Raw genomic sequence first — 21197 nt, forward strand, 5'->3', positions numbered from 1 at the left:
GTACAGTGCCCAGTGTAAGATGGTCTTGGGAATGGTCTGGAAACAGTTTGCCAAGTATTTTTTCAGCTATGTGTGCATATACATAAGTTTATTAAAGTTAGTGGGAAAAATTGCTTAAATTGTACACCATTACTACATAAATGGCACAGCAAAATTATTTCAAGTATCCGATTCAATTTGCATAGAATCACAGAACGCCCACAGTGCAGAAGAGGCCATTCTCATTTCTTTAATCTCACTGGTGGAGATTGTTGGTCCTGTTGTTGCCCATCGAGTCTGCACCTACTTTCTGACAGAATATCTTACCCAAGCCCTCTGTCCCACACTATCCCTGTAACCCCACACAAATATCATGGCTAATCCATATAACTTACATATTTTGGGACATTTGGGGCAATTTAGCATAGCCAATCCACTAACCTGCATGATGCAGGAGGAGTGGGAGGAAACCAGCGCACCTGGAGGAAACCCATGCAGACAGGGGATGATGTGCAAACTGTATCTCACTTCAAAGGAAAGTATAAGGAAACATTGGAACTTTCCAGCAAGACAGCATATCAGAGTCACAATATCTGCAGCCTCTTAACTGAAATCCAATTTACCCAATGATCTTCTTATTAAATGCCATTTGTAATTCACCCTGATATCAACCCCCGTCTTAAAATAAAAGTTGACAGTCTGAATCCCAATGTATATTTGTGCAACAGAATAATGCATTCTGTGCTACATGACGTGTTCCTGTTTCCCAGTCCAACATTGACATTTCCAAATCATGCCTATAAAACAACACATTCTCTGATCCACTGTGAACAGTGCCACAGGACATTAGCTAAAATATGATCAGAAAGGAGTAATTACAAGACAGTAATCTTACTTTGACAAGATTACTGACTTTAAATCACTTGGGGTGGGGGGGGGGGGGGCGGTGGTGCGGCAAATGTTCCATGTAAAATAAAGCACTGAAATCTTCATTTTAACTTATCACATGGTCATACTTAAAAGGAGTTCAATAGTGGTAACTGTACACATCAGAATTGTTTGCTGCCAATTGCAAAACTCTGGCCGGAAAATGTGAAAAATCACAGGTCAAATCCTGCTGGAAAAACAACAACTTTACAACGCATATCATTATTAACATTCAAATCAAGGAAAAGAAGCAATATCACTCAAGTTGTGAATCTCCACGATCTTCTGCCATTCAGCTGTTTGCATTTCATAAACTGCATTGAACCTTCAACCAAGTTTGAAGAACTTACCATATTTGCATATTGTTTGTCCATTAGATTCCCGGCAAAAACTTAGAGCTTAATGTAAGTCCCCTTTTAATGATCCAATAATTATTAATCCAATGCTAATCAGCCTGTACAACCCCGAAATGGGGGAATTTAAACTACTGAATCTCATTTTTGCATGTGGTAAAGTTTTGAGTTTTAAAACATTCCAATTTAAAGTACACTTTTTTTTGTCTCTTCTCTTCCGTAGTCACATCGTTTTTTTCTTCTGTGCCTGATTTAAGTTTGTTTTTTAAAGTTTATTTACTAATCACAAGTAAGGCTTACATTAACACTGCAATGAAGTTACTGTGAAATTCCCCTAGTCGCCACACTCCGGCGCCTCTTTGGGTCAATGCACCTAACCAGTACATCTTTCAGACTGTGGGAGGAAACCAGAGCACCTGGAGAAAACCCATGCAGACATGGGGAGAATGTGCAAACTCCACGCAGAGTGAGCCAAGCCAGGAATTGAACCTGGGTCCCTGGCGCTGTGAGGCAGCAGTGCTACTCACTGTACCATCGTGCTGCCCTCAACTGTTTTATTAATTGCCACCCCCAATTTATAAATTGGAAGCTCGATGCAGTTTGTACAGCCGAGTGGCATAAGTTCGTGAGGAATCATGACTTGAGTGATATTGCTTCTTTTCCTTAATTTGCACATGAATAACAAAGTGCGTTGTGAAGTTGTTTTTCCAGCAGGATTTGGTCTGTGATTTTTCAACTTTAACAGCCAGGATTTTGCAATGGGTAATAAATTTAACTTATTTTCACCCAGAGCAATACACTCTTATTACCTGTCATTGGATTTTTTTCTCATTCCTTTAATCTCATGATGAAGATTATTGGTTCTGTTGTTCATTCATTTGCCAGATGCTCTGTTGCCCTCACCAGGCCACTTCTGGCTTGCATTCCCAGAAACTTACAGGCCAAAAGCTATTTTGAAGTCAGACTAATGAATGATATACATTGCGAGATGTCTCACTCCAGCCCTGTTTAGCCACACATTTGTAAACCTGATGAGGAGGATGCCACAAGACACAGAGGAGGATTGAAAATCCAGCAGAATAAATTCATGCTCTGAAAATGGTATTCCAGAGTTACAATGTTCTTGATCCTCAAATGTTCTCCCCTCAGTAGTCACTACAAAATAAAACATTAACCTTACTTCTTTTTCCACAAAGGCTAGCAGAACAGCAGAGTACTTCCAGCATTTCTAGGTTTTTTTATTTCAGACTTTCTGAATCTGCAGCATTTTGCTTTTATTCTACAGGACAGTCTGTTGTTCTAATATTTCATTTTTTTCATTCAGAAATTTATTGCTGGTATCTCTTGTTAACAAAGGCACCATTGACCACAGTGGAATTCAATCCTTACAATATTTTATACAACAAACAACACTAACAGTGATAAAATTGGCACTCCTAAAATTGGTACTCCTAGAATGAGCTAAATTGCTGCAACTCTGTTTGTAACCGATGTGAGGGACGTCACACTGTATATTTTTGTCAAATATTTACAGATATGTTTATTGCTATTACTAAAATTTTGAACACTGAACAAAGACCTGTAAAATGGCTGAAATCATGTCTGTTTATTGACCTTGAGAAGGCACATTGAGGTTTCAGGGAAACACACCTTGACATCTCTGAGGAGCTACAAATGACTATTTACAGGCTGCAAGGCACAACTTCAAAGAGAGCTACATGAAGGCCAATTGTATTTGATAACCCAAGCTAGAATGTACACCTACTCAAGCAATGGCCTCTCAAACACTCCTTTTAACCTACAATGGCCAATGATGTTATCAGCCTGCAACACAAAACCAACAACCTGTCCTGGTCCTTCCATGCCAACACTATAGTTATGAAAGTCCACCAATGCCTCTACTTTCTCAGAAGACTTAGGAAATTTGGCATGTGCCTATGAATCTTACCAACTTTTACAGCTGCACCATAGAAAGCATTCTTTCTCGTTATATCACAGCTTGGTATGGCTCCTGCTCTGCTCAAGGCCGCAAGAAACTAGAAACGGTCATGAATGAAGCCCATCCATCACACAAAACCAGCCTCCCATCCACTGACTCTATCTACACTTTCCACTGCCTCGGAAAAGCAGCATAATTAAGGACTCCACACACCCCAGACATTCTCTCTTCCACCTTCCATTGGGAAAAAGATACAAAGGTCTGAGGTCATGTACCAACCGACTCAAGAATAGGTTCTTCTCTGCTGCCATCAGACTTTTGAATGGACCCACCTTGCATTAAGTTGAACTTTCCCTACACTCTAGCTATGACTGCAACACTACATTCTGCACTTCTTTCCTTGTCTATAAACGGTATGCTTCGTGTGCATAGCATGCAAGAAACAATACTTTTCACTGTCTATTAATACATGTGACAATAATAAATCAAATCAAATTTCCAGACACCGGATAAATATTCTTTGTTAGAGGCATTGGGAAGAGGTAAAATCATGTGACATGGGCCTCTGGCATGTGGAACAAGTAATATTGTTTTGCTAAGCTGCATTGCCCAGTCTGCTAAAAGACAAGCAGGCCACACTGAAGGAGCCCTGGCCCAAGTTGGACACCTGCCCCATCTACCCTGCTTCAGCTGGAAGTCTGTACCAATGTCTACAGGACTGATACATCTCTGTATGTGTATCTCATTGTGCGAACTCAAATCAGCGGAAAGTGAATGGGCATGTTTTCAGCCCATTGACTTCAGTGAAGGAAAACTCAGTGGACACTGATCTTTGTATTGTAAATCCTTCCTTTCCCTATCCTGTCTTTACTTATCTATTACACAGGGGACATTGTGAGCCCCTTTTTTGCATTTTGCATATGTGTAAATAAACTAAGTCTTTGAATTCATCCTATCTTGAGTTTGCTATGGGGTTATTAATAGAAAATTGGCTTGCAGCGAAATTAGGGAGTTGGGAAATATGCCACCAGATATAAAGAGGGAAACAAATTAAATTTCTGATTATGGAATGGGTGGTGAGAGGAGAAATGATGCTGATTAAGTTAACCTGCCGCTGTCTACAATTGGGAGCTCAAATCCAGGATTTGAAACTGACCTGAGTCCAAGTTTAAGACATGAGTCAAATATGATATAAACTGATTTCCAGACACTGGATAAACATTCTTTGTTGAAGGCATCGTGGAGAGGTAAAGTCACATGACATGGGCCTCTGGCTTGTGGAACAAGTAATATTGCCTTGTTGAGCTGCATAGCCCAATCTGCTAAAAGTTTAACATCTGACTAGCAGGCCACACTGAAGGAAGTCTGGCCCAAGTTGGACGTCCGGCCCAATCTACCCTCCTTCAGCTGGAAGTCTATCCCATTGCCTACAAAACTGATTCACCTTTGCATGTGTATCTCATTCTGTGAAGTCAGCATCACCGGGGAAATGAATTATCCTGCATTGGTTTTTTTAGCCAACTGACATCCATGGAGTAAAATAATATTTACTGTCTCTCTGTGATCTCAGTACTGTAAATCTTTCTTTTCTCTATCCCACTCTTTACTATCTGAATACAAGAAGGGACACCAGGAACCCCTGTTCGCTTTTTGAAGATATGCAAATGAATTACTCCTTTGAATTCGTTCTCTCCAGAATTTGTTGAGGGACAATTAAAAGAAAATTGGATCACGCCAAAACCAGGGAGTTGAGAAACATCCCACCGTGCAGAAGAAGGGGAACAAATCAAAACAAATCATTTCTATGCCTTTTAGTTTTGACAAAAGGTCATCTGGACTTGAAATGTCAGCTCTTTTCTCTTCTTACAGATGCTGCCAGACCCAGAGATTTTCCAGCATTTTCTCTATCGGTTTCAGATTCCAGCATCCACAGTAATTTGCTTTTAAATCAAAACACCTTTCCATTTAAGGACATGTCATGGAAGGAGAATTTGGTGACGTTTAATTTAACCTCCTCTCTTGTCGTAACACGTAACTGATGGTGGTAATCCACCAAATATCAAAGGTGGTGGCCCTTGTTGGAAATAGAATTCGTCCTGATACATGCGCTGATGACTGTCACAATTGATACAGAGACAAATGCTCCCGGTTGTTTCACAGACAAAAGCAGCCAGTCTAGGAGCAACAGCCTGCTGCAATTCAGAGTTTTCCTTTTCGTTCAAGAGATTAATGTGAGTGTACTTGGAACATTTGACGTGGTCACATATTGCTGTTTAGAAGCTCATGTCATCAGCCAGTGGGTTTTCTGTTTTTGACACTGATAATACAGAATTTGAAGTTACGCCAGGCATCCCTTTGTATTTTCTATGCTGTTCATCTTGCTTCAGTTTGTTAACCAGGAACTCTTGACCGTAGTGAGTATTCCATTTTGTTTTATGCTGTAGCGGGGGGACTGTGACCAAATTCAAGCACAAAGCACACACTCTTCATTTCCACCCCAGGATACATGCTAGAACATTCATCATCACCAATTCAAGCTTCCATTCTCGCGAGCATTTCCAAATCATCAAACTCCCAAATAACATTTGGTTTGGATTTAAAAGGATCAGTAGTTTATTCTCTATTACTCAACCTGTCCAGTTCCTCCTGCACTTCATTGCATTTGGAGGCCAGGATTAGTATTTGATATGAAGGCATCCTATTTTAAATATTTGAAATTGACTTTTATATATTAAAAGCAGCAGATTTCCAAACTAACAAGGGTACCACTATCAAAGTAAACCAGCTTTAAAATTCCCTGACAGCATGCAAATAGTTTAATTAAGGCTACTACCCTACATCTGCTCTGACAGCTGGCATGGAATGAGCAATGTAGCATGGAATAAATCTCTGTGGACAAAGAAATACTTCTTCTTTCTAGTCTTATTAGATCAAAAAGTTAAACTGAATTTGTTCGAGGCCTATTTGTGCAGTAAGTTACATATCCATATAGTCTAATTGAAGGACAAATTCAAATGCTGATAATGTTGATCTTCAAACCTTCAATCAACCCTTGTGAGCAAAACCTAACTTTCACATTATTCCGTTCATTACGTCTTTTCAATCCAACCTTTAAAAGTTTTTTCGATATCATCAGAAATACGTTCAAACCCTTCTGAAACAAATTCAGCACGACATCAAGCTGGCCTCCAACCAAGTTCAAGTGAAATCAAAAGTTATCCTTCATCCAGTTATATTTGAATATTTAATTCAGGGGTGATTAAATAGATTCACTGAAACTGTTGGCAATCGGAAAAATTCTCCCACACCATTTGGCTGTTGGGGCAATCAGAAGCAACTTGGAAAGGTGCACGCTATAATTTTTTTAATGCGCATATTTATTTGAATTAAACATTTTCACTCAAACAGGACAAAATAAAGCCACATTATTTGATGGACAGCTGATTTTTCTTACGACAATACATTGTGAAGCCAAGCGCCAATGCCATCTGAACAGATCCACTGGAAACAGCACATCCCTTAACTTGTGCCCCCACTGCCAAGCAGGGATGAGATGGAACCTCGAGGACAAATGGCTCACATGCAAAATGAAATAAAGAGTCCCCTCGCACCAAAATTTCTCAATTTGTTCAAGTCATTCATTTCTGACTTCAGGAGGCGGTTCAAATGAAATGTCTCAGCTTCACGGTGCGTTCCCTTAGAGAACTGCTTTTCCACTAACCAATTCAGTTTGTTTTGTGCTGCTCACAATGCACCTCATTTGAATGTGTAATTGATATTATTCAAAACAAACACGCACGCATTAATATCCCGAAAATCCTTAAATTTCTCCATCATTCCGTTTCCGTTTGCAGTTTCTAAGATACATACAGGAGGTTGGGGTTTTGTTGAGGTTTCCACCTTTTCAAGATGGTCTATTCACAAATGATGAAAATTAATAGCTCTAATGGAGCACGATAAGCAGACTGGTCTGACCAGGTAAAATGGTTTGGCAAGCTTGAGTTATCTAAAATAAAAAAATTCCACTCAGTTTTAAGATAATGGAGCCATTTTTGGTGTGTAGTCATCACCCCAAAAATGTTGAACAAAAATCTAGTATGTGTGTAAGTCATGAGAAGAGCTGCCGCCATTGTGGGAAATTGTGTAGAACCCTGAACCCTTCGAAGCTTCGAGTCCCTCAGCAAATGCAAAGCAGTCGCTCAGACACAGCGGATCCGCCCTTGCAATTGCGTTGGGTTTTATTCTTCTTTTGTTAGAAACCATTTCATATTCATGTTCAATGCCAAACAACTGCGGATCCCTGAAGTTGTGGTTCATTATTTTTTTTCCTGAATAAAATTACTTTTGGAATAAAATATTAAGTTAAGGCACCATGCAGTGCGGATGGCTCAAGATGGGCAACATGTTAACAGCGCCAACTTCACATGGGCAAGCTGACTGAAAGAGAATAACTCTTGCGGTCACATCTTAGGGTGCGAACAATTTAAACCCATTTCTGCGGTAATGTGCAAGGTAACAGTAAAATGCTTTAGAGGTTGCTTCTAATGCATTCAACTCCTTCTTTGAATCGGTATTCTTCAAATAAATGCTCTTCAAGCATCAACCTAACAATTTTAATATCATCTGGGGCTATTTTTGTGCTGGTTTTACTGTACTCGCTGATGGTGCAGACATTGAACTATATCTCACCGCATTCCCTTAATCTTTCTGCAGTGGTTTCAAGCAGGCCTCTTTCCTTCCTGCTGATAGAGTTAGGTTTTATAGCTCAAAAACACAACACATCTGAAAGTTTTTTTTATAAAAAAAAGCTCAGAACTAATCTAAATCATTTTCCATGCTGACAATGCACATTTCATCCATAAGTTTGATGTTTCAAATGTGTCCACAGTTGGGGGTTATTCTGTCAAATGGCTTCCAACAGTGACTCTTAAGTTTAAGGATTGGGAAGAAAAAGCAACAAAAAAAACTCAAGGGGAGAGCAATGTGTCTAAACCTCACAAATTCGAGAACGCTCCACAGCCAGGATATCCAGTAGTGCAAAAAAATGAGGGATTTTGGGGAGAAGGTTGGAGGGGGATGGGGGGCAGGGGGGTGGGAATAAAAATGATGTGTGGCTCCCCACAGAGCAAAATAAAAATAAATGATAAAACGTGAACATTCGACTTACGCGTTTGACAAAGGAAGTACGATTCCCAGTTTACGGGAGAAATCCAAATAATGGGACCGTGACTCCAGGTGAAAATGAAAGGCCAAAGTCTATCGCATCAGGGGATGTTTTAAAGCTGGCAACATGCAGTTTCTGCAGATTAAGCTTATTTATCCCCATCCGGCATTAGAACACTCTTACGCCAAGGACAGCACGCCCCCAGTAAATCGGCGATCAGGCATGCAATTCCAACGCTCCCAAAAAACGTATTGCATTATTACCATATTAAAGTAGGATTTTTTTTATTATTTTAGCAAAATAGACAAAAAGAAACGTCAGCCATTTTCACCTGCGAGTCTCGCCTCCTCCATTCCTGGGTCTGGTTCTCATGTTCTACTATGGCGGCGCGAAGCTGCTTCTCCAAGTTATCTATCTCGCGTTCGTGCTCTCGGACCAGGCTGTCTTTTTCCGCGTTGTGCTGCTGGAATAGGTGCGTCTTCTCCTGCTCATGCTCCAGCTTCAATTCTACTATCTGATTGGACAAGGAAGAGTACTGTTCATCAATACTACATCACTGTTGCCATGACAACAATTCTTCTGCTGCATTTTTCCCTCTCCTAATTCCTCTTAAATTGATCAATTTGTCGAAAATATTTCTTTCTTTCTTTTCCAACCCAATGCAAGACAACATTTCTGTGACATTGTGCCAACGCCCCTCTGCAGGTGCTAAAGCACTCCATTGAATTTGCTCATTATATTACCTGCTCAATCTTATCGACCCCTCCCACTCCATTTTTGCAAATTGCCTATAAATCCACAATACCCCCGAATAGAAAAACAATAAATCCACCAATATCTTTTGTAGAACTCTGACTCTATACATAGATACATATTATTTCTCTGTTGCAGCAATAACTGGCCGAAAACTATATATCTATAAAACTGTAAAACCTAATCCTTATGGAACCGTTAAATGCCGATTTCTGCAGCTATTCAAATTAAAAATGAGGGCTCAATGAAAACACGCACAAAAGGTTTTTTTTCCCCTTAAATCTTTGCAGAATGGAATTTGGATTTTGTTTTTGTGGAAAAATCAGCAGGTTACGATTCTACAGTTCCATTTCCATGCAGACAAAAATCAACCAACTTACAGTCGTTTTATATGAAAGCCGGAGCATTATCTCGCTGTCAGCTACGTGATTCTGAAATAAACAGACTTACGTGTTCAGCAGAACGCCTGCTGTGCTGGTAGCTCGCTATGATTACACATAAAGCAGTCTATTCCCCAATATTCTGTTCTCAGTCCCTACCAAGCTGGATACTGTGACCTGGGCCAATCCTCAGCTCTTCTGACTAGGTTTGAATGGTAGTATGAAACCGAGGCCTACTTTCTACTGCTTTGATACTAATCCTCCCAGACTGTGCACAATGGCACCCTACCTGGCCTTCTGACTATAGGCAGCTAGGCTGGCTTTGAAGCAGGTGATGAATAGGGGCCTGCAGGATGCCAGATTTCAAGCAAATGCCAGGCCACACAGCTGCTAGGAACAGTCACTTACATTTTTCTTCAGTTTTGGTTGATTTTCGTCGAGATGTCGTTCGGACCAAAAGATATAAGCTCATTTTAAGCACAGACATTCTCTTGTTTAACAGCTGATGGCTAGATCACTCTCAAATGTTTCTACATGCGCAGGGCATTCTAAGAGCACTTAACCCTTAGGCAACTTTCAAACTGAAATCAATTAATAAATTCGACCCCAAGGGACGTCTCGATTCAAACTTTCTTTACACGTTTCACCACAGACACACTCAATCTTGAAAATGGTAATGCTTTTCCTCCCTTTCCTCCGCACGCAAACAATAAAGCCAAGGTTTGCTGTTTGCGACGACTTTGCTAGTGTATCACTACATTACAAACCCGCATTGTGGAGCACTGCTCTAATATTCATCAGTTTCGATTCCACTGCCCTGTACTGAACTGATTCAACGCTGCTTACGTTCGTGACGCAGCCCTACATATTTCAATTATTTATTATTTCAAACAGAAAGATGCTTAAAAAATTGAAGAGGGATTAGGCACGCAAGCAGAAGACAAAGAAAAAAGCAATGGCAGGCAACGTTTTGCGGTTAGGACTTCTGTGCACGCCCATGAGGGGAAACAAGAACTCGCAATTTTAAAGCAAAACCGATGTCTAGTTTAAAAGAAAACAGGTGCACTGGAAGGGCATTCATAGTTAATGCTAATTAGTAACAAATACTTTTACTGATACTAATACAAACGTTTTTCTTTCTTCTCCCCACAACACCCCAAAATGATTAAGCAGTAACCCCTTGTTGTATCTTCTCCAGCCATCGCGATGTAAAGAGACACTTTTCACCGCGGATGCTTCCTCTGCTGGCTTGGCCAGCGACGTGTGGGAGGTGGGTTCATTCTACTTGGACCAGTGTAACGATTAGCCTCGACATGAGTAATACTTTGCACCTCTTCATTATAATGAATGCACCTTGTCCTTATTCCTCCTTTCATTCTCATCTTCCTTATAAGGCAAACAGATCGTTGCTCCATTCCAGCCCCCCCCACAAGATTTTTTTACGGCAGCATCACTGGTCACTCTGTGCAATGCGCAGTACACTTGAATGCTAAAATGACAGGCTCCCAAGGACCCTGATATAATGAGTGTAAAGATAATGTGGCAGAATCAAAATCACTATTGTTTTACATTCAATCCCCCAGTGACCCAAATTATTCTAAGCATTTTCTGAAAAGACAGAAAATCTTTGTTTCTATAAAAGTAAAAAAGAATGTGACTATATAGACCTGTTGTTCATATCGCTGCTTGAGTTCCTCCAACTGCCAAGAGAATTCTTTTGATTGCTTCTCTCGGACAGATTTTGATCTACTTAGATCTGCCTCAACCTTCTCCATCTATAAAATGCAAAAGAGAGAATTTTTGATTTGACACTGTAGTCATAGAGACAAAAATCTATAACTATTTCACTACACCAAGTACAGCTTTAAACAAAATGTGTCCAGGATGTGGTTAAACCGCGATTACATTTCAGCAGCTAATTTTGTTTTCTATTTAAATACAATCAAGAAATATTCTTTACTGCTGAACACCACCAGCAACAGTTAAAAAAAATCAAATTTTATAAAGAACAAAGTTTAAAAAAAATTTGATGACAAAGTAAATCAATCAAATCAGGATCAGAAGCAAACTTCAAATGCATTTGCCACTTTCCTTTGCATAAAGACCTCCTTCAGTTACAGATTCTGTCCCTGAGGCATCAGCAGACTGATCTGAGGAATATGAATTATACAGTGAAAACTGAAACTATCAAAGCGGCAGGTTAACCCATTGTGCAGTTGGTAAAGGATGGTTCGAAGATACACAGTGACTGGTTAAAACTGTTACTAGTCCAGAGTTGTGTCTTCATTGAGTGCTGGTGGCACTGACACTGGCAGCGAGATACTGCATGTTGAACATGTTGGCTAACTTTTTTATTCCAGCTCCTGTGAATCTGGTTTGTAATTTCACAGCCTACAGGAATGATAGTTCAGCCGTATGAACCTCTTGAATGTTATGTTAACTCATGTTATCTACTTGCAGCAATGTACCAAGTTCCTAAATCCACTTGAAGATGTTCTTGACAATTAAGGAACGTAAGACATAGGAGCAGAGTAGGTCATTCAGTCCTTTGATCCTGTCTACCATTCAATTAATACATGGCTGATCTGGGTGTGCTCTAAACTCTTTCTCTATTTTCCCTCAATAACCCTTGATTCCCCTCTCTATCAAGAATTTGTCTTGAGTAAGTTCAATGATCCAACCTCAGATATCCTGTGGGGAAGAGAATTCCCCATACTAATCATCCTGAGAGAGAGAAAATAATTGTCATTTCCATCATAAAAGGGGAACCAATTATTCTTAAACTATGCCTCCTAGTTCTAGTCTCTCCCACAAGTGGAAATACCCTGGTATCCACGCTCTCGAGTACACTCAGGATCTTACATGTTTCAATAAGGTCACCTTTCATTCTTCTAAACTCCAATGGCTATAGGGCCAACCTGTTAAACCTTTCTTCAGAAGATAACTCCCTCATCTCAGGAATCAGTCAAGTACTCTTTCTAATGTAATTATATCTTTTTTTTCAAATCAGGAGACCAAAACTGCACACAATATTCCAAATATGGTCTCACAATGCCCTGTACACATGCGGTAAAACCTCCCTACTTCTATATCCAATTCCCTTTACAATAAATGCTAATAGTCCATTTGTCTTCCTAATGTTTTTTGGACCTGCATACTAACCGTTTGTGGTTCCTGCACCAGGATCTAGCTCCCCCCCTTACCACCAAATTTTGCAATGTCTCTCAATATAAAAATAAAATATTACTTTTCCATTCTCCTGCCCTGTGGACAAGTTCACATTTTTCCATATTATCCACCATTTGCCAAATATTTGCCCATTCACTTAGCATGTCTTTATCCTATGCAGACTCCACTTTTCTTGACAATCCATTTTTCTATCTATCTTTGTGCCATTGGTAAATTTAACTACCATAGTCAGTCCTTTCATCCAAATCAGGATGGCCCAGAACTGATCCCTGTGACACTCCCATAAAATACCCTTTCATCCCTGCTCCCTATTAATTAGCCAATCCTTTATCCATACTGATATCTTACCTCCTATACCATGTGCTCTTATCTTGTGGCACCTTATCAAATGCCTCCTAGAAATTCAAGTGCACACATATTCAGGTTCCCCTTTATCCACTTTGTCCTGTAATCTCCTCAAAAAATGTAATTAGTTAAACACAATTTCCCTTTCACAAACCTATGTTGGCTCTGTCTGATCATATTACAACTTTCTAAGTATCCTGCAATAACCTCCTTAATAATAGATTCCAACAATTTCTCTATGACAGATTAATTTAATGTTAGTCCACAAATATCAGTGTGGTTTAAAGGCCCAGTGGTGCTATGGTAGGAAGCAGGTTTGTGCCTGTGATCCCGTGCACAATAAGTTGGTGATGGTACCCTTTCTGGAGAGAGGTCCTCAGGACAGATTCAATGTTTTGACAAATAGGGTAGAACAGGTCATGGAAGGGGAACAAGATTCTCATGTAGCTTTAAGCAACTTGATCAGGGGTGGTGGAAACCTGGGAACACTGTTCTATTCCAATCCAAGTGATAGAATAGTGTCCTTTGGTGGCAATTGAATAATGACCATAAAAAAAACAAGGAATGTAAATGTTTTCAATTTTTTTTGGCTCATAATTCACAGCCAATGGTTGGACACGTAAACTACATGTGTCACTAATAAATACTTAAAAAAAAACTTCCTGTTCTTTATCCACAGAAGGAATACTTGCCAATACTTGCCATCAATGCTTGAAAGTCCTTTTTTACCATTTACACAAACCTCCATTAAAAACTGTTACCAAATTTGATTGGTGAGACCATCAGATACCAGGTAGAAGCTATATGAGATGTAGTTCTGTGCAATGGGTCAATTCCTGTTACTTCCTCACTATACGGGCAAACCTGCCAAGTGTCAAACACAGCATGGAGTTGAGCATCACTCCAATTTGGTCTAAAAATGCAACGTGTCGCTGACAGCTCAAGGTATTTAAGTCTATTTGAGGTCTTTGTCCCTCATGCCAGTCATACGCATCAGGTTATGCTTCCTCAAAAATGCTGACACTCTGCCAAGGTCAGTGACGAAAATCTGTCAAAGATCCTCAGTCCATTGAAAGTTAGAAGCCTCATCCTTTACTGTCAGAAATTACTGCCTTAATTAAATGCTTCCTTTTAAATTGAGCTAGTATGTGATAGGTGAATTTTTAGTTTTTCACTATGTAACCAGTTCACTCAGACAACAGACATCAAAGATTAGAAATCTAAAGTACACAAAAACTAACAGAGGGAAGAGAAGGAAATTAAGCCCGGTTCTGTTTAAAATTATTCTCGTGGACTGAATGGTGCAACTAGAACTTCAACTCAGGTCTGAGATCCAATGCAAAGGAAAAACCCAGACTATCAGGATTAGCTGTGAGAAGCATTGTGTTCCCAGCCAGCAGTTTGGTTGATACAACCCATTAGAATAAGAGAATTGCCACTGTACACCAGACCTCGTGACCAGTTCATCTTCCCAGCAGAATTCTACAAACATGACAAATACTATGGGACTGAAGGCCTAGCAGTTTTTTCTGCCTGCTGAATGACTGGTACCCCAACATAAAAAATGACGACAAGAGTGGGGCAACTGCACAAAGACACAAAGATTCTGCTTAAACACTTGAACATTGAAATCAGAAAAAAATACAAGACAACCTGCATTGCTCTTCAGTGAATCAAATTTTTGTCCTATCCCAATGAGTGGGGGAAGTGGGGGGAAAAATGGGAAAATGTTCATACTCAAAGAGCTCTTAAGGTTGAAAAATATTGTTAATCATAGTTTTTCAATATGAATTAGCATTTTGCATTTCCTTCTCACTCTAGCTTATCTTTAATAGAGTCATAGTGGTTTATAGCATGGAAACAGGACTTCCAGCTCAAATTGTCCATGCTGCCCTGTTTTTTAAACCTCAAAGTTAGTCCCAATTGCCCGTATTTGGCCCATATCCCTCTATGACCCTAATTGTCTAAATGCTTGTCCTAGACACTCACCATCTTGTGTGTGAAAAAATTGCTCCTCTGGACCCTTTTAAGTTTACGTTTATTTATTAGTGTCACAAGTAGGCTTACATTAACACTGCAATGAAGTTACTGTGAAAATACCCTAGTCGCCATGCTCTGGCACCTGTTCGGGTATGTGGAGGGAGAATTTAGCATGGCCAATGCATCTAACCAGCATGTCTTTTGGACTATGGGAGGAAACTGGAGCATCCGGAGGAAACACACGCAGACACGGGGAGAACGTGCAGTCTCCACACAGTCAGTGAATCGAACCCGAGTCCCTGGTGCTGAGAGGCAGCAGTGCTAACCACTGTGCTACCGTGCCACCCCGTTTTTTGATACGAATTAGCACTTTGTATTTCCTCTCTGCTCTCGTTTATCTTTAGGCATCAGCTTTATTTCATTTTCAAGCTCAGTGTATCATCCTTAATCAAATTCCTAAGAGAAGTGGAGAAAATCAATAAAAAATATCTGGGAGAGGGTAAAACCTGGAAGATAGATTAAGGATGATACACTGAGTTTGAAAATGAAATAATGCTGATGCCAAAAGAGAAACAAGAGCAGAGAGGAAATACAAAATGCTAATTTGTATCAAAGAACAGGGTGGCACGGTAGCACAGTGGTTCGCACTGCTGCCTCACTGCACCAGGGACTCAGGTTCGATACCTGGTTTGGTTCACTGACTGTGTGGAGACTGCACATTCTCCCTGTGTCTGCATGGGTTTCCTCCAGATGCTCCAGTTTCCTCCCACAGTCCGAAAGACATGCTGGTTAGATGCATTGGCCATGCTAAATTCTCCCTCCGAGTACCCAAACAGGTGCCAGAGCATGTAACAGCAACTTTCTGGAGGTCTATCACTCTTTGGTCTCCTGGACAGTAAGACTCACTTGTTTGACATAAGCAGTTATACTGCAACAACTAGCTGCCTGCAGATCTTTCTCTTTCCCGGTCTTGGAAACTTGTGCTTCAGCTCAAACTCAATTAAATATTCGGCAGCAGCGGTGGCAAAACTGTGGCTCTGGTTTCTGGTGTGAGGAGTAAACAGTGGCAAGGCAGCTTTATGGGCTTTCCAACTGAAAGACTGCGCAATCGAAAACAACCTGTACATTTGGGTGGCATGGTGGTTAACACTGCTACCTCACAGCGCCAGGGACCTGGATTCGAATCCCACTTGGGTCACTGTCTGTGTGTGGTTTGCACATTCTCCCCATGTCTGTGTGGGTGTCCTCTGGTTTCCTCCCACAGTCTGAAAGACGTGCTGGTTAGGTGGATTGACCCAAACAGCACTGGAATGTGGTGAGTGGGAGAATTTCACAGTAACTTCATTGCAGTGTTAATGTAAGCCTTACTTGTGACTAATAAAAATAAACTTAAATTTTAAACATTTCTCCCATCAATCTGAAAAGAGCTGAAAACAAAAACAAGTCAAGGTAGACTTGCAACTTGGGCTGGGGCATCTTCATCAAAATGCCCCACTTGATGCTGATTCCAGTCCAACCACTCTCAAATTCCACTCGACCCAGGCACTGTTATTACACAGCTTCAAACGGCTGAGGAAATCTGAAAAATGAACATTTGATTAATCTGATGTTTAAATTCCCAACAACTGTGCTTCACAAAAATGAACATTTTTCCAGTTAAATATTTCCACTTTTCAGAAAAAGATGTCTAACTGGAAAACTTGATCATTCTTGCATTTTTGTTTATAGATTCACCAGATGGCGCTGCATTGTGCACTGGGTAATAATGGGTTAAAAACTATAGCGTTCTGCCTGAAAAACAAACCCACTCCAATGATTCCCCCAATTTATCAGATTGTACTTTAATTTCTAATAATGCCAAAACTATTCCAATCTTCAGTCTGCAACAAACACAGACCGGAATGACAAGAAAACTGGCGATAAGTTAAACGACGAGCAATGAAACAGATTTAGTTGCTGTCCCAAAAGTTACTGTGTTGGACTTCATAGCTTACCTCACTTCAAAGCATGTCATTTGGAAGCAATCTATTCTTATGCATCAGTGCTGGGATCAATTAGTAACAGTGGAAAACTGAATTCCTTACAAGAGTGTTTCCTGATTTGAAGCTAAATTTTTCCCCTCCCCTCGGCAAAATGAACTTGTCCTGAGGAACCAATGGTGCTGTAAGGATTATGCAACCCACAAAATCCACACTTCCAAAGTAATTACACGGTCAACTTTCAGTGTGATTTCAGGATGAGCATGAGGTGCAGTTAAAAAAAAACCAGCCTGAAAGTCTCCGAGTTGCTGCGGGTATAGACTTTCCATCCCTGCCAGGGACCATACCATTCCTCTGATTCCTAATTTTAAGGCAAAACACATAAGCCTTGGTGAAATGCAAGGAGGGGTTTGTGGATGGATCCAAGCATTTAGCGCTGCTCCGAGGACTGTTTCTGTTCAGAAAGAAAGCACTTGCATTTATGTCATGCCATTCATGACCCCAGGATATCCCAAAGCCCTTCATGGCTAATGAACTGTTTCTGAAGAGTAATCACTGAAGCAAGGTAGGGAAGTGCAGCAACTCATCTGCATGCAACAAGGTGTTGTTGTGAGACTTCTTACTGCAACAAGGTCCCACAGAGTAACAGGGTAATCATATTTTCTTTGTAAATTACGTTGGTTGAGTTTGCAAACCAGGAGAATTCCTGATTTCCTTTAAACAGAGGGATCTTTTTCACCTGCCTCGGTTTCAGCTGAAACATGACACTACTGATGGTGCAGCACTCCTTCCGTACTCCACTGGAGCGGAGTGTCACCCCAGATTAGGAGTAGGAATCTCTGAGACTCTGTAGCAGAACTTGAACACACAACTTTCTGACTTAGAGGTGAGAGTACTACTGAATGAGCAAGGGTGACACCTAGGAAAATTAACAAAAAAGAGGAATAACACAGCTTTTTAGTCACAAATATTATATAACATGAATGATGAGACTTCAAGAAGGTCAACTGAAAAGAAAACTCCAGATTGGATTGACTTCAGTCAATTGGAAGTGTTGTTTTGCACACAGCAGGAAGATGTGATAAGAAACGCACTTATTTTCACAGCTAGCAAGTTCTGGGAGAGTTCTTATTCTGGCTTTCATCTATTTTCAATGCCTTTTCCTCTGTTTTTACATAAATGTATCAATTCAGACAGTTAACAAAAAGATTAAGAGTCATATTCCAAAAAATTTTGTTTAACCCATTCAAATGATTTGTCCAACTGTCTGTCATCTATTCCAGCTTAATACCCTATACACGTATTTGGCACGTGTAAATTTTCAAACTCGTTGAACTCCTAGAACAAAAATGAGGGCTCTTCGTTGTCTGGCAGATCAGACCAAGATTTCCAGTCATGAAGACAGCAGTCCAACAGCTCAAGGCTGACACCCTGAGACAAATCCAGAAGATCAGGGCATGTGGTGAGAAGAGAAAGTCTTGAGAGATCTAACAATATACTGACCATCAGAACATGAAAGCTATTTTGAAGCTACCAGGGCCATATATAGACCAAGGTCAAATGGATTAAATCTCCTTTGCTCACAAAGTTAATTTATTAGTCACAAGTAGGCTTACATTAACACTACAATGAAGTTACGGTGGAAATCCCCTAGATGCCACACCCCAACACCTGTTTGGGTACACTAAGGGAGAATTTAGCATGGTCAATGCACCTAACCAGCATATCTTTCGGACTGTCCATTGACGAGCAGGTTGAAAACCAGATCGGCTACGATGGCAAATGTTTGACAATGAAGAGTTCCACAATTCAAAAAAAACCGAAATGTACAAAGCAGTTGTCGTCACCATACTCCTATACTGCAGAGACCTGGACTGTGCATCTATGACACACAAGACAGCTACAGAAATTCCATAAGCAATGCCTCCACTTCCATCCCCTGGATTCATTGGAAGGAACATTAAACAAATGCTACTGCCCTTCTTGACAAGTATTCAGGCAAATTTCCTGAGAAATAAACTTCGATGGACTGCACACTGTTCAGATAGCTGAAAAGCATCTCCTTTGCCAGGTCCCGTTTTCTCAACTCTCAAATGGCCAATGTTCCGTGGGAGGACAAAGAAAATGCTTCAAAGACATTCTGACTCCCCTTGAAGTGCAGCAGCAATGAAGTTTGCTTCATTGGGAGGAGTTTGCTCCCAACTAATCAAAATGGTGACAACTTGTCCATCAAACTGCACCATGCTTTCAGTCACAATGTCTTAGTGAATGGTGGCAGAGAGGAAGGAAAAGGAAACAAATCCTGCATCTGGAATCTACTATCTCATGGGGAATCCTGCCCCATTGTGCCCAAAGATCTATGGGTCAGAAATCAGCCTATTCTGTCACATGAAGACCCATAGCAGAGACCTGAGTAAATACCATGCTTGAATCGAGGGTCAGCCAATGATGGTGAATTCCAACAGATACTAGTGTATAGCCTGCTCTTTATTCAGAATCACCCTTTGATGAATATATTATGGTGGAGTAAAATCCTGAATGAAATTCTGAATTTAACAAATTGCTACCAAGGAAGAAAATTTGAAATAAAATGTTAGAAAGTCTCAATGACCTCTTGGATAAATCTGTCATAGCCTCCTCACAAGCAACAGCCCCAACTTCCCCAATCTTCACTGTCGCTAAATTTCCCACCCACCACAGCCACTGGGGCTTAATCTCACCAACTCTGCTTCCAGCCTACTCATTTATTCCACTGCTGAACCCCTGACTCTGCCAAAGCATCAAATTCTCTCTCTCTGATTTGCCTAAAGTTTATTCACCTGCAAACATGCCATCCAAGGCTTTAATGTGGATGATTGAATTGACATCATGGCTTTGATGGAAACTTGACTTACAGGTGACCAATCCTTATCCCTCTCCAACTCCCCACCCAAGTCTCCATACCTGTCTACACTTGCATCACTAGCCTTGCCTGAGCTGCTGTGACTGTGTACTGACGTGGCCCAAACCGCATTTCTGACTCTTTCTAGTCCATAGGTACATTCTCATCCTTTGAGCACCTCACCTTGTTCCACTCTTCTGACTTTCTTATTTTCCATAGCCCAGCCAAGGCTCACCCTGAACTTCTCGTCCATGTACCTCCATTCATTTCTTCTCTTAGCCCCTGAACTGAGTGACTTCTGATCCTCAGTGATTTCAATTGTCAGCACAACTCAACGGGCTTTCTCACCAAGAATATTTCCCTCCTGCTTTCCCTTTAATCTCTCCCATCACACAAATGTTCCATCCCTTAGCACTGCTATATTACGCGGCCTCTCCTTTCAAGGACAGATAAGAATAGCACCAATCAACTGTTTGTATTCTTCACTCTCCTAAAACATTCCTCTTCTGATTCTGTCATATGGAGACAATTCGGCCCATCACGTCTGAACTGACCACAATCTCACACAGGCCCTATCCCCTTAACCTCATGCGTTTACTCTAGCTAATCCCCTGACACTAAGGGACAATTTAGTATGCCCAATCCATGTAACCCGCACATCCCTGGACTGTGGGAGGGAACCAAGCACCCGGAGGAAACCCACACAGACACAGGGAGAATGTGCAAACTCCACACAGACGGTGACCGAAGCCAGGAATTGAACCCAGGTCCCTGGAGCTGGGTGGCAGCAGTGCTAATCACTGTGCCATCCCAGAAAAAACTTCCTCAAATCATTCACAACTGCAGTGTCAAAGTCCCAACACCTAGCCTTTGGCCTCCATTCACTACCATACTTCTGCAAGCTATCGATCTTTTCAATCACTGTTCTGACCCAACCCAGGTGAGACTCCCCCCAAGTTGTTGATCCGAGTGAGACCTCTCGATTTGTCACCAATTTGGGATGCTGTCCCCCCCAAAATTGTTACAATCCCGGGTGAGGAGGGATGAACTGATTCCCTGTCTTTATTTAACCCTCTCTGTTTGTCATAACAAGATTAAATTTAATCTAAAAAGATTCTTTTTCATGGATACCTTTTTCCCAGGCCCAATAGTTTGGTTTGAAAGGGAGCTAATTTAACCAGGCTTTCTTGGGTTAAAGAGAGAGTGAGTTTATTAGTTACAAAAGGTAATAAAATGGTCATACATTCATGCACATTAGAAGGGAGAATTGGGTTCAAAGTAAGCAACTATAAAAGAGGGATATGGAACAGTCCTTGACTTGTGAGCAG

The 21197-nt window shown here is 40.8% G+C and overlaps 1 protein-coding gene across 2 annotated transcripts in view; it reads right to left on the minus strand.

Moving 5' to 3' along the window:
- The window catches only part of cep112 (centrosomal protein 112), a 468252-nt gene that overhangs the window by 177172 nt on the left and 269883 nt on the right, over positions 1–21197 (minus strand). For both annotated transcript variants that reach the window (XM_080209170.1, XM_080209169.1), the window contains 2 exons: positions 11163–11270; positions 8694–8876 (listed from right to left, as the gene is read on the minus strand). In XM_080209170.1, the coding sequence (XP_080065296.1) occupies positions 8694–8876; positions 11163–11270 (291 nt within the window). The remainder of the gene's footprint in view (positions 1–8693; positions 8877–11162; positions 11271–21197) is intronic.

Source organism: Carcharhinus amblyrhynchos, chromosome 21, assembly GCF_965287045.1.
Source record: "Carcharhinus amblyrhynchos chromosome 21, sCarAmb.v2.hapA, whole genome shotgun sequence".
In the NCBI taxonomy this organism is placed as follows: Eukaryota; Metazoa; Chordata; class Chondrichthyes; order Carcharhiniformes; family Carcharhinidae; genus Carcharhinus; species Carcharhinus amblyrhynchos.